This window comes from Corvus moneduloides, chromosome Z (genome assembly GCF_009650955.1).
Source record: "Corvus moneduloides isolate bCorMon1 chromosome Z, bCorMon1.pri, whole genome shotgun sequence".
Lineage (NCBI taxonomy): Eukaryota > Metazoa > Chordata > Aves > Passeriformes > Corvidae > Corvus > Corvus moneduloides.
Window position 1 is genome coordinate 57,671,627 of NC_045511.1, and position 11,071 is coordinate 57,682,697.

At 41.9% G+C, this 11,071-nt stretch overlaps 1 protein-coding gene across 3 annotated transcripts in view; it reads right to left on the reverse strand.

The window, feature by feature from the left end:
- FOCAD (focadhesin) overlaps nt 1-9,025 on the reverse strand; it is a 96,557-nt gene extending 87,532 nt beyond the window's left edge. For all 3 annotated transcript variants that reach the window (XM_032095771.1, XM_032095770.1, XM_032095773.1), the window contains exons 1-4: nt 8,947-9,025; nt 4,991-5,093; nt 4,459-4,547; nt 1,431-1,505 (exon numbers count right to left, since the gene is read on the reverse strand). In XM_032095771.1, the coding sequence (XP_031951662.1) occupies nt 1,431-1,505; nt 4,459-4,515 (132 nt within the window). In that variant the 5' untranslated portion in view covers nt 4,516-4,547; nt 4,991-5,093; nt 8,947-9,025. The remainder of the gene's footprint in view (nt 1-1,430; nt 1,506-4,458; nt 4,548-4,990; nt 5,094-8,946) is intronic.
- Nucleotides 9,026-11,071: the final 2,046 nt, after the last annotated feature.

Here is an 11,071-nt window from a genome sequence, read left to right on the forward strand (position 1 = left end):
GAATTTTTCAGCTGCGCCTAGGCAGACAGAATCATGGAATGGTTTGTGTTGGAAGTGACCTTAAAGACCATATAGTTCCAACTCTGGGCCATGGGCAGGGATGCTACTCACTGTCAGGTTGCCCAGGTCCCCATCCAACCTGACCTTGAACACATCCAGGCACATGGGGCATCCACAAGCAGGTTATCATCAATTTCCTGATTTAAAAAATACGGATGCAATTGGAGACAACTCAGAAACTGCCATGACAAGCTGTGTCTACAGCAACATGTAGCACAGACAGGTAAAAGACAGGTGTACAAAGGGCTATCCAAAGGTAAGTCATCTTTACAAAACACATGAAGCTCTATTTGCTAGTAAGCATGAAGATTTGGCAGTAATCATCAAAACTGCTGCTTGTTTCCATGGTAAATTAGTACTCATAGGTTAGTTCGCTGACTTTGTGACTTACAAATGGAGAACAAGGCAGGTTTTAAAACAACCAAACATGGCAAAATGCTCTTGAATATAAAGGAAGTCTGCAATGTCTAACCAGCACAATCTTCTGCTTCCTAGCATTTTAGAAGGTGTTGCTGTATTTCAGCCTAATACCTTCATGTAAGCAGCATTAAAGGGAAAATATCAGCTTGTAGCTCAAAACAGAATGTGATTCGAGAACACTATTATGATCAGGACTCTGAAAGAGCTTCTGTTAGATAAACTACACACCTCCAATACTCCCTCACATCAAAACTTAGCACTTTCCATGTCTGGGTTTGTCAGGGTGAAGTCCCCAGACTGTGTAATAAAAATCCACAGATCATCTTCTGTTCATTTCTGGGCATATCAGCTTTTGGGGAGAAAAAACAGGCGCAAATCCTAACTAACACCTTTCCCATTTGCTGCGACACTTGCAATTGCCAACATTTCATATATCTCTTTATTAACAAGACATGCATTTAAGTGAGCTTGACTCATTTAAAATGAAAAGTATGCCTTTACATCCTGCTCTCTCCTAAAGAAATACAAGCTCTAGTTAGATGATATGAAATATAACACCAATGCAGGTATGTGAAATGCCATACCTTTTGAAATTTTTATAGCAATGTAAACAAATTTCCAAATCAAGACACAATGTCTCATCCTGTGGTACTTCACTCTCAGTAATGTAACTAAATTGAACTCTCCTAAACTGAACATAGCTAGATGTGGGTATTCTGCAGAATTCAGACTTCTGCCATTAAGTCTTCTAATGGAAGTAAAACTACTCTTCTGATGCCAGAGTTTAACTGTTTCTACCTGCATGCCCAAATACATACTGATAACTACCTTATTTAAGTTCTAGAATTGTACTAAAATTACACAGTGGAGAATGGGAAAACCTAGACAAAGCACACAGAATTAAAACATAAGGATGAAAGAGAAGACAAAAGTGAAAAAATGACACAGACCTGGTCAGAAGCCTGTCTGATCTTCTTCGAAGAAACTTTTTCTTTCAGTATTGCAGCAATCAAATGGCCCACTGCCTAAAGAGAAAAAGAAATAAAAACCATACACAGATGCATGAAAAGAAGTAAAATTAAAAGAAATCTGAAGAAATAAAAAACACATGCATGATTTTTAAATTCTCCATTAAGAAGTCTTTATAACGCTGTTGCATATGATTATTTTGTTATGATTTGAAATACAACCTTATGGGTATTGAAGCTGAAACATGCTTCAGGGTCAAAATTTTCCATAATGTTGACATACTCACTTTTACTGTTATGCTGAGGCACAAAAGAAACAAACTTCCATAGGGCTCCACATAGGTCCAAAGGCCTCTTTGTACAGGTACACAGATATTTAGGAATTGCAGATATTTTAATGCAACAACTTCAATAAACATTTATAGCTCCACTGCTGCACAGATCCCCATGTCCTTAAAAGCACTAGTAATTACTAAATCCTGTACTGTATGGGGAAGCAGAAGCAAGAGAGGAAGCAGAACACAGCAAATGTAAGCAACCTGCCCAAATTTTTGCATCACAAGTTTTGTGTTAAGCACTTTGCATATCCCCTTATCACAGCTCCTGCCAGAAATGTTTCATTTACTTTAAACAGGGAATTTGACAATAACATTATCTCATTAAGCTATTCCTTGGCAGAAATCACTAACAAGTTTTAAATAGTCAAAATCTTCAAGACAAAAGGCTTCCGTTCCCCAAAACAGCCCAGGTTTATTCTTTTGAGGCAAAGACTAAGCTCCTCATTCTATTTTAGTAGAAGTTTGATTTCGTCAAACTGCCCTTCAAAATCTAAATGTGAACTGAAATACACTCAAAGGCTTCAGGTTGTTTGAACCTAGACTTTTGTTTCTAACTCATCTCTAATGACTTCCTCTGTCTTGTCTTGTAATTATTGATACTGTTACACAGAAAACCCATTCTGCGAAAGACAGAAAGACATGTTTTCATAGTAACAACACAAAAATGTTTCAGACTATCAATGTGCCCAGAACAGCTGCTGCATCTACACTTCTCTGGTAAAGACAGATCATTACTTTTGGAAAAAGTAAACTAGGCCAGCAAGGAATAAAAATTAGCATTTCATTTTTGTCAGTGTATAAAACGACAGGAACAGATTATTTTCAATGGTACCTGGTTCCTTCTGCTTTCAAGATTTATTTCCACTTCATTTAGGTACTAGTTGCTAACCTGTCATAACAAACTGAAGTAAGAACTTACATTTCTTGGAAAGATGGCACTTTAAATATTCCTAGACTACAAGGACTAAGCTTTTCACAAGTAAGGATATGTACTCTAACATATTTGACTTAAAAAGACAGGTTATTTGGAAATCTTACTCTTGAGGAAACAGAAGGAGAAAATGGGACCAAGTCAGACATTTATCTGTTTTTCTGCAGCTATCCCATTGCAAGAGCAACAGTGAACTCCCCAGGCAGGTCAGATCTCTTTCAGTGAACTTACCAAGGGAAGCCTTTTGGTAAATTATCTTTTCTTTTTTCTCTTTAAAAGGACCTTCAGAAGTTAATTCACACCTACATCCTTAAGACACTTCCATTACAAAGGAAAAGGGGCCTATCAACAGAAACCTGGCTTTTGCAGTGACCTAGCTATACAGAAAAGTCAAAATGCAGATTAGGTCCCGGGGTTTCTAGAACTTGATTAAGCAGTAAAACTTTATGACCTACAAATTTATGCTCAAGTTCCTCACTTTTCTGATCGTGTGTAGATTACATGCTCTGCAGAGCAGATGTCTTGGTTGGTCCCAGAAAGAAAAGACATCTCTCATGAAGTTGAATCCTGACCTGATTATAGCTTGAAGATTACAGAATACTTTCCAGGGGTCACAGAAAACAAGTGGAAACTATGAAAACAGCCAAAGCACAGGACAAAATCAGCCAAAGCACATCAGTAGACCTTAATGATGTTCAGCTGTAGTGATAAGTCATGACACTTAAGCAATACAACAGTGTACCATGGGGACATTCTGCACTCAAGAAAAATGAACTGCTTCAAAGATGCTGAGTCCTACTCACCAAGGGTAGTAATGATATAAACTCATCTGCAGTGCAAGACACTGCTAGACCTTAGACGAACTTCAGGTTTCAGGGACATGGCTTTTTTTCCCAAATGCCAAGTTGATAACAAGTAGACTTCTGCATCTCTCTTTCAAACCTACTTACTGTTAAACCAAGGTGAACTGACTGAAATGAAGAGGCGAGAGAGGCACCAGGATGCACAGACTGCATTTCCATCAACTTATTTTACCAAACAAATGGGTACATATTTATTCCTAAATTCAAAATAGGATGAGGAAGAAAACAGGGAAATCAGCAATGAACTTACAGCCAAAGAGATGAATTTTTAATACTGAAATGAAAAATGGCCAAAGCAAAGAAGGTATATTTTTTAACCAGAGACCATTATTCCTATCACTCTTTCCTGTCCATTAAACATACTATGATAAACATTTTTTGTACATGAGAATTTCAGGTGAAAATGATGAGGAGCGAATGCATAGATCAGAAAATAAAGGGGGCTGAGCTGAGCTGCACACAGTCATCCCTTGATGACAGACAAGACTGCAGTAGTTCATCAGTTCTCATCACAAAGGAAGAAACAGAGCAGTTCTATGAAGTATTGTGAAATATTTCAGCCCCACACATGGCGTCTGGTAATTTCTGGTTTCTCTTGAGATCACAAGGTCACTAAAAAACACTTGGCCACACTCCAACCATCCAGTCATGGAAAGTTTCTGATTTTCCTGAAGAGACTTTATAGTGATGAGCAATTATGTCCTATGTTTCGATTACACAGAGAGGGTAATTAGAATTTGATTGCAATTTAAGAATACCCTGTTTCTCTGGTTTTCTGACTTTGGAAAAGAAAAAACAGATAGGCAGATAAGCAGCAGCTGTTGGAACAAACATTTCCACAGACAACTTGACTTGTTTTGATGCTTTTAAAAAATTACCTGTGACTGAACAACTGCATTAGGAAATTCAAATCGCTTCTTGATGTCATCCAACATTTTGGCTCTGTCATATGACACTAAATTTCACTCTGCAAGAGATTGAAAAAATATACTTAGGACTAGGAAGGACAGCATGCTATTTTCTACAACCCCCTCCCCCCAAGATTTATGTTGTATTTAACAACAGATGCAAGCATTAAAGCATTTTCTTCCCCCTCTGAAATCTACCATATCACCTTGTCTTTTGGGCTTGAACCCAAGAAATGGTGAATACTCATTGGTCCAGCACAAAGCATGGGTTACAGACATTTCTTAAAGCTGCAACAAATACACCATTCCATATGGCACAGCATATGTGTACTCTGAGAGCATGTATTTTTGAGAGCATTTTAAGTATATCTCATTGACTTGAAAATGAGACAGCTCAAGAGGTGTGTTCACAGTCTCTCAAACATGATTTAAAATGCAAAATTATCCACAAATTTTCCATTATTTCATGTAAAACCAGAAGTAAAACAAACAAAAGACTAACCTGTGAGATTACAAATGGTAATTGTAGTTAGGGGCTGGAACACTTAAAGTGAAAACCTTCTCAGTAAGTTGGAATATGCAGGTACTCACAAGCACACACAAACCTACATTAAAGAAAAATTAGAAGTCAGTTTGTTGCACACCAATGAAACTGAGGGTCACAGCAAATACTCAAATATTTTTTACTATAAATGCACCTTCAGTCATTTAGAATGGCTTCCTTAAAAAAACCAAAAAGCTAGTACTTGTTGAAAACCTGAGTGTAATCCTCTGCAATAAGCCCTGAGGAAATATATACATGCACAGTACTCCAATTCCAAGATACGCTATCAGTGTGGCGCATTCAGAATCTTGCCACTGATTTTAAAAAGGATGGAATTCAAGCCTGGATACAAGTAAATGTAGCATGTGCCACAAAAAATACCATTTGCAGCAGGAAAACTCAAAATTAATAGTTACATTAAGAGATCAGTGAATACAAATTCCTTGCAGTTAAGTAGTGAGGTACTCCCACATATTTGTGGATTACGTGTCTGAAAGTGCAGGAGAAAAAAAACAACACTGATGCCAGTATGGGTTTGTATAGCTTTAGAACAGATGTAATTGCATTTTGAGACAACAGGTGTCCATATAATAAATGAACACACATTGAACTAGAGCTGATACCTTGTTTTAGAAAAAAAAAAAAAAAGACTGCTACAGCAAACAAATCCAGACATATGTAGATCTGTTGAGCATAGCTAATAACTCCAGTGGATCTAGATGTATCAACCTATTTATATACATAAATCCAAGCCCCCTCAGTTCTACCCAACAAGCAGCAAAATGAGGTAAGGGTCCTTCCTGGGCAGTGTTGACACAAACACACTGGAATTATATTCTATCTTTCATCAGGTAATTTTTTTACCCACATTAAAAGGAAAAACTACTGCACAGCAACATTACAAGCACAGAGCATACTTTCAATGTAAGCACAAATCAGCTATTCCAGACAGACTGGAAGTCCATTGTCCTTGCATCAGACACAAATCCTAAATTTCTATCAATCTAAACTAAACATCTAGGATAGTTACAATGCAACAGGTGTATCAGTGCAATTCAATTAATTTAAATACTACCTGAACAGTTCCTCAGTCTTCAGCATTCACCCCTAGAAAAGGCAACTGTGTATGCATATGGAATGCCTGTAAAATTTACAGGATACATGGATAATCAAGGATGGCAGAGACCTAAAGATGTTTTTCATCCAACCTCCAGTTCAAAGGAAGTTCAGATGTGGTCAGAGCAGGTTGCTCAAGACTTTGGCCCAATGAGGCTTTGAAAACCTCTCAAGATCAGGGAAGGCACCACTTTACTGAGCTGTCCTGATTGACAAAAGCTTTCTCTCCATCAGTAGTGTTTAGCTCTATTTGCCATGAACTCCTGTGAAGCACCTGGCAGTGCCTCCTTTCATCCCCCTACCACTGGTGCCAGGGCTGCTACTGGGTACCAGTGAAGCTGTCCCTCCTCCCAGCTGAGCCAGTCCTAGTAACCACAGCCTCTCTTCAAAGGGCAAGGGCCCAGCCCCATTATCTCAATGATCTCTGCTGAATTCAGTCTTTACGGTCAGTATGTCTCCCTACACAGGGATCCAAAACTGGACATGTCAATATGAGGTCCAAGGACTGCTGAACGGAGGTGGACAAATCTCACCCTAACAGAGGTCTCTCACACATCCCAGGGCAATGCCTGCCAGGCCCCATGGCATCCCCACAGAACTGCTCGCCAGCCCATCCTGTAAGGGGTGGGCCAAGACAGGGCATTTGTCATTGCTGAAATTCCTGAGGTTCCCATCACCCTGTTCCTCTCCTCCATGCAGAGGGCAGCCCTGCCAGCAGGCACATATTCTACCTTTGACACAGGAACAGGGTGGGAGACAGTGTTGAAAACCTTGTTCAAGAGGAGGTAAATGACATCTACCCCTCCACTTGACTACAAATCCAATTATTATTTATTAAAGGCAATCAGGTGGGTGAGGCATAATTTTTCCTTGGTAAATCCATACCATGTGTATTATTCCTAGTAAGAATCACTAAATCAGACAGTTTAAGAACAAAGATTTCCAGAGCTTATCCAGCCCAATCCTCTCATCAAAACTGGTCTGAATAGATCATCTTCCTCTCTACCAACCCCAGTGAAGTCCTGAAAACCCACAAGGATGGAAGTGGTGGAGTCACCAAGCCTGGAAGAGTTCAAGAAATGACTGGATATGTGGCACTTCTGGCTACTGTTTAGCTGACATAGTGGTTTTCAGGGAAATGCTTGATGTGATGACCTTGAAGGTCTTCTCCAGCCTCCACAATTCTATGATTGTGGGCCCCTTCCACCTCAGGACATTCTATGATACACCATCAATCACACACATGAAAAATCATCCACCCCAAAAAATCACCAAACACACACACACACACACAAGATAAAGAAAGAGAAGACAAGGTATTGGAAAGGGACCTTGGCTTGTTTAGTCAATGTAAGTGATAAATATCTGTGCACGCTTGAGCTTGACTTACTGCAAGGTGGCCACCAAGCTGCTCTATCACTGTCTCTCAAGTGGAAAAGCAGCAAAAATATGATTAAGGGCTCATGACACAATGACAGGACGATCACTCAGCAATTATTGTTATGGGGAAAACTGACTCAAGTCAAGGAAATTTATTTTTACCAATGAAATCGGAGTAGAATAACAAGAAATACGAAAAAAACCTAGAAATAAATTCCCCCCACCTTTCCCTTTATCCTGTGGTCAGCTTCACTCACTACCAACTTCTCTACCTCTTCTCCCCGAATGGAGTAGGGGGTCAGGAAATGAGGTCACAGTCACACTTTTCCCAGCTCCAGCACAGGATCCCAAACACAGTCTGCATTCTTCATTAACAGCTCCAGCATGAGTGCCTTCTACAGGATGCAGTTCTTCAGGAACAGACTGCTCAAGTGTGCATTCTAAGTCTTTCCAGAAAACCTACTTCAGCATGGGCTCCTGTCTCCATGGAGCCACTGGTCCTTTCAGGAACCTGCTCCAGCATGGGCTCCTCTCCATGGAGTCACAGCCTCCTTCGGGCATCCCATTGCTCTGGCATGGGGTTCTGCACAGGCTGCAGATGGACACCTGCTTCACCATGGACTTCCATGGGCTGCAAGGCACACAAGCTACTGTACCATGGTCTTCACCATGGGTTGCACAACAGTATTTGCTCCAGCATGCAGAGCATCTCCTCTCCCTCCTTCCGCACCTTGGTGTCTCCAGGGCTGTTTCTCTCATATTGCACTTCTCTCCTTGGATTGCTGTTGTGTAGCAGTTTTTCACCTTCTTAAACTTTTTATCTCTGAGGTGCTGCCACCATCACTGACAGGCTTGGCATTACCCAGTGGCTGGTCCCTTTGCAGCACTGGCTCTGTCAGACATGAAGAAAGGTTCTGGCAGCTTCTCACAGAGGCCACCTCTGTAACCCCTCCACTACCAAATCCTTGCCACACATCTAATAAAGCATCCTAATGCTAAGAGGGACAAGCATTGCTAATTCAAGTGAACCAGAGAGGTGCTGTCATGGCACTACACCTTCAGATCTGGTTCAGTTCTCCAAAAGAAACTCCGTCAAGGTAAATTAAGCTAAGTAACAGAAAATTATCGCAGGCAGCACTGAGACCACACTTCTCATATGTATTGCCACCGGCTCCTTTCTAAGGACTCCCGATTCAAACCGGTGTTCCTGCCAAGCCAGGGGTGAGAACACCTGCACACCCTCATCGCTTGCGTGCGACATACGCAAACGTCTCAAAGCGACCAGCTTTAAATAAAAATGTCAAACAAACAACACCCCCTCACACAGGGCAGCAGCGGCAGCTGCTTTTACTTCGCTGCGGTCCGGACGCCGCGGATCGCTCCCCCCGCCCGCCCCGCCGCCCCCCGGGGCCCCTCACCTCGGCCAGGCCGGGCTGGGCCGGGCGCGCCTCCTCCCGCTGCGCCCGGAGCCGGCCGCGCACTGGGCGCATGCGCGGCACCCGGCGCAGGCGCGGCGGCGGCGGCGGGGCTGGAAGGGCCGCGGGAGGAGCCGGGCTCCCGGGAGCGCGGGGAGCAGTGGGGGCGCCCGGCACAGATGCCGCGCAGGAAAGAACGCAAACCTTTATCGGCCTCAGCATTACCGCAGAGTGAGTGTCTTCAGCCTCCTAAATGCTTTGGCACGCAGTCGTCAGTAAGGTGCAGGGACATCAGGAAGACCCTGGACGTGAAGAATAAATGATGCTCTGGTTGCTGCATGTTACCACATAATCACAGAACCAACTAGGTTGGAAGACACTTCTAAGAACATCGACGGTGCAGCTCTCTCAAAGGCAGAAGAAGAGTTTAAGCCCACTTCTGATGTATTTTGGTAACTTCTGTGCTACCGACTGGTAACCACACATCTGAGACACAGGTTATATTCTCAATTAAGATGGTTAGTTTAACACTAAACAGCACTTCTGTTCCCTAACATCAAAGCCACAGTCAACTTCTACGAGGCCTGTATAACATAAGAATGGCTCTCAGTGAAAATATCTAAAGAAAAATTCACAAATAATTGAAAGGAATTTGTTAGAAAATGATTAGATTATTCTCTAAGGTTAGGTTATTCTCCCTCAGGGTTATCTGCTGAGTTGGTTTCAACTGAAAGTAATGGAATGCTGACAAATAAAAACCAAAAATATATGTAGTCAAGTCTGTCTAGTATTTTTACCAGTTTTTTCATTTAAAAAGATCAGGGATATATTGTCTTTAGTTTCACCAGCTAAAGCTGTCGGCAGTTTATGATATTCAAGGAGCGTTGCCACTGCCCGCATTAAATTGGTGGAAAAACATGCACTGCCACTTCCAAGAGCCACTAAAAGCCCAGAAGTGATTCACTGTTTTCTCTTGAGCTGCCTACATGTGTACATACAAAGGGAAGATCAGTCAGATCCCAGAGAACATGTGGACTGCTTGCTTTATCTGTGACGTTTCCGAAGCAACTCTTTTCAAACAGCACATACAAGTATTTGTGATGTGGCTTTTGGCTCGGTACACTCTGGCCAACATGGGCTCCCATGTCTGCTTGCTGCTGAAATTTCGTAAGATGAGGTAAAAGGACCTGTAGGACCTTTCACAAGGATGTATTTCAGTCCATCTCCAGGTGACCATAGGTGATGACATGAATCCAAAGGCAGTGCTCAGTCTCCTCTGCCCATTCCGTGCTTTCTGCTTCATCTAAGGACATCTTGCTATTGACAGGCTGTTTTGTTATTGATGTTTTGTGATTAGTAGTTAGCTATGAAGGGCCATCACTCCACCCACGCAGAGCTTCCATGGACTTCAATACAAAGCCAGTGTGAGGGTAGAAATGAGAAAAAAATCCCTGATTTGTATCCTCACAGGCTATTGAGATGAATAGGAGTGGAAATTGCTTCACTCTCACCAGGGAGTACTCTGCAACTCACAAGACTAGGCTTGAAATGCCATACTGAACTTTATCCTTGTAGGAGCTCATAGATAAAAACTCCCTTTGTATTAGTGCAAGCAAGGCCCACAGCGTTTTTTGACTGCCTGTACAGCACTTTTCCTTTTATAACTGCCAGGTCGCAGAGCTTGCCTGACAGGTGAAGTATATCTCAGTAGCATGCTGTCCAAAGAAACTTCTCTAGCTGTGTGTTAGCTCCATGTTGTGCCCTAGACGTGGGACCCCTAGTTCTGAGTACAGTGCCAAGTCTGCTACTGCCCAAATGAGCATTAGCCAAAATGGCTTTCAATTTAATGCAAACTGCAATGAGATCTCCTGAGATTAAAGGAGCATGTAGTAGTTTATTTTGGTGCTGACCATTCTGAGTGTGTTGATACTGTGAAGCATCTTGCTTTGACAAGCACCTCACCAGTGGTATCATGCTTGGTATCAGAGTATCAGGAATATCACATCCATTCTCTGGGTCACTTGACTGTGGTGCGTAATGGCCAGCACTGTTCCTAAGCCCTGAGTTTCATGCAGGTCATATAAGGACACTGAGGCATGAGAACACAGTGTATGTAACACAAACGCTC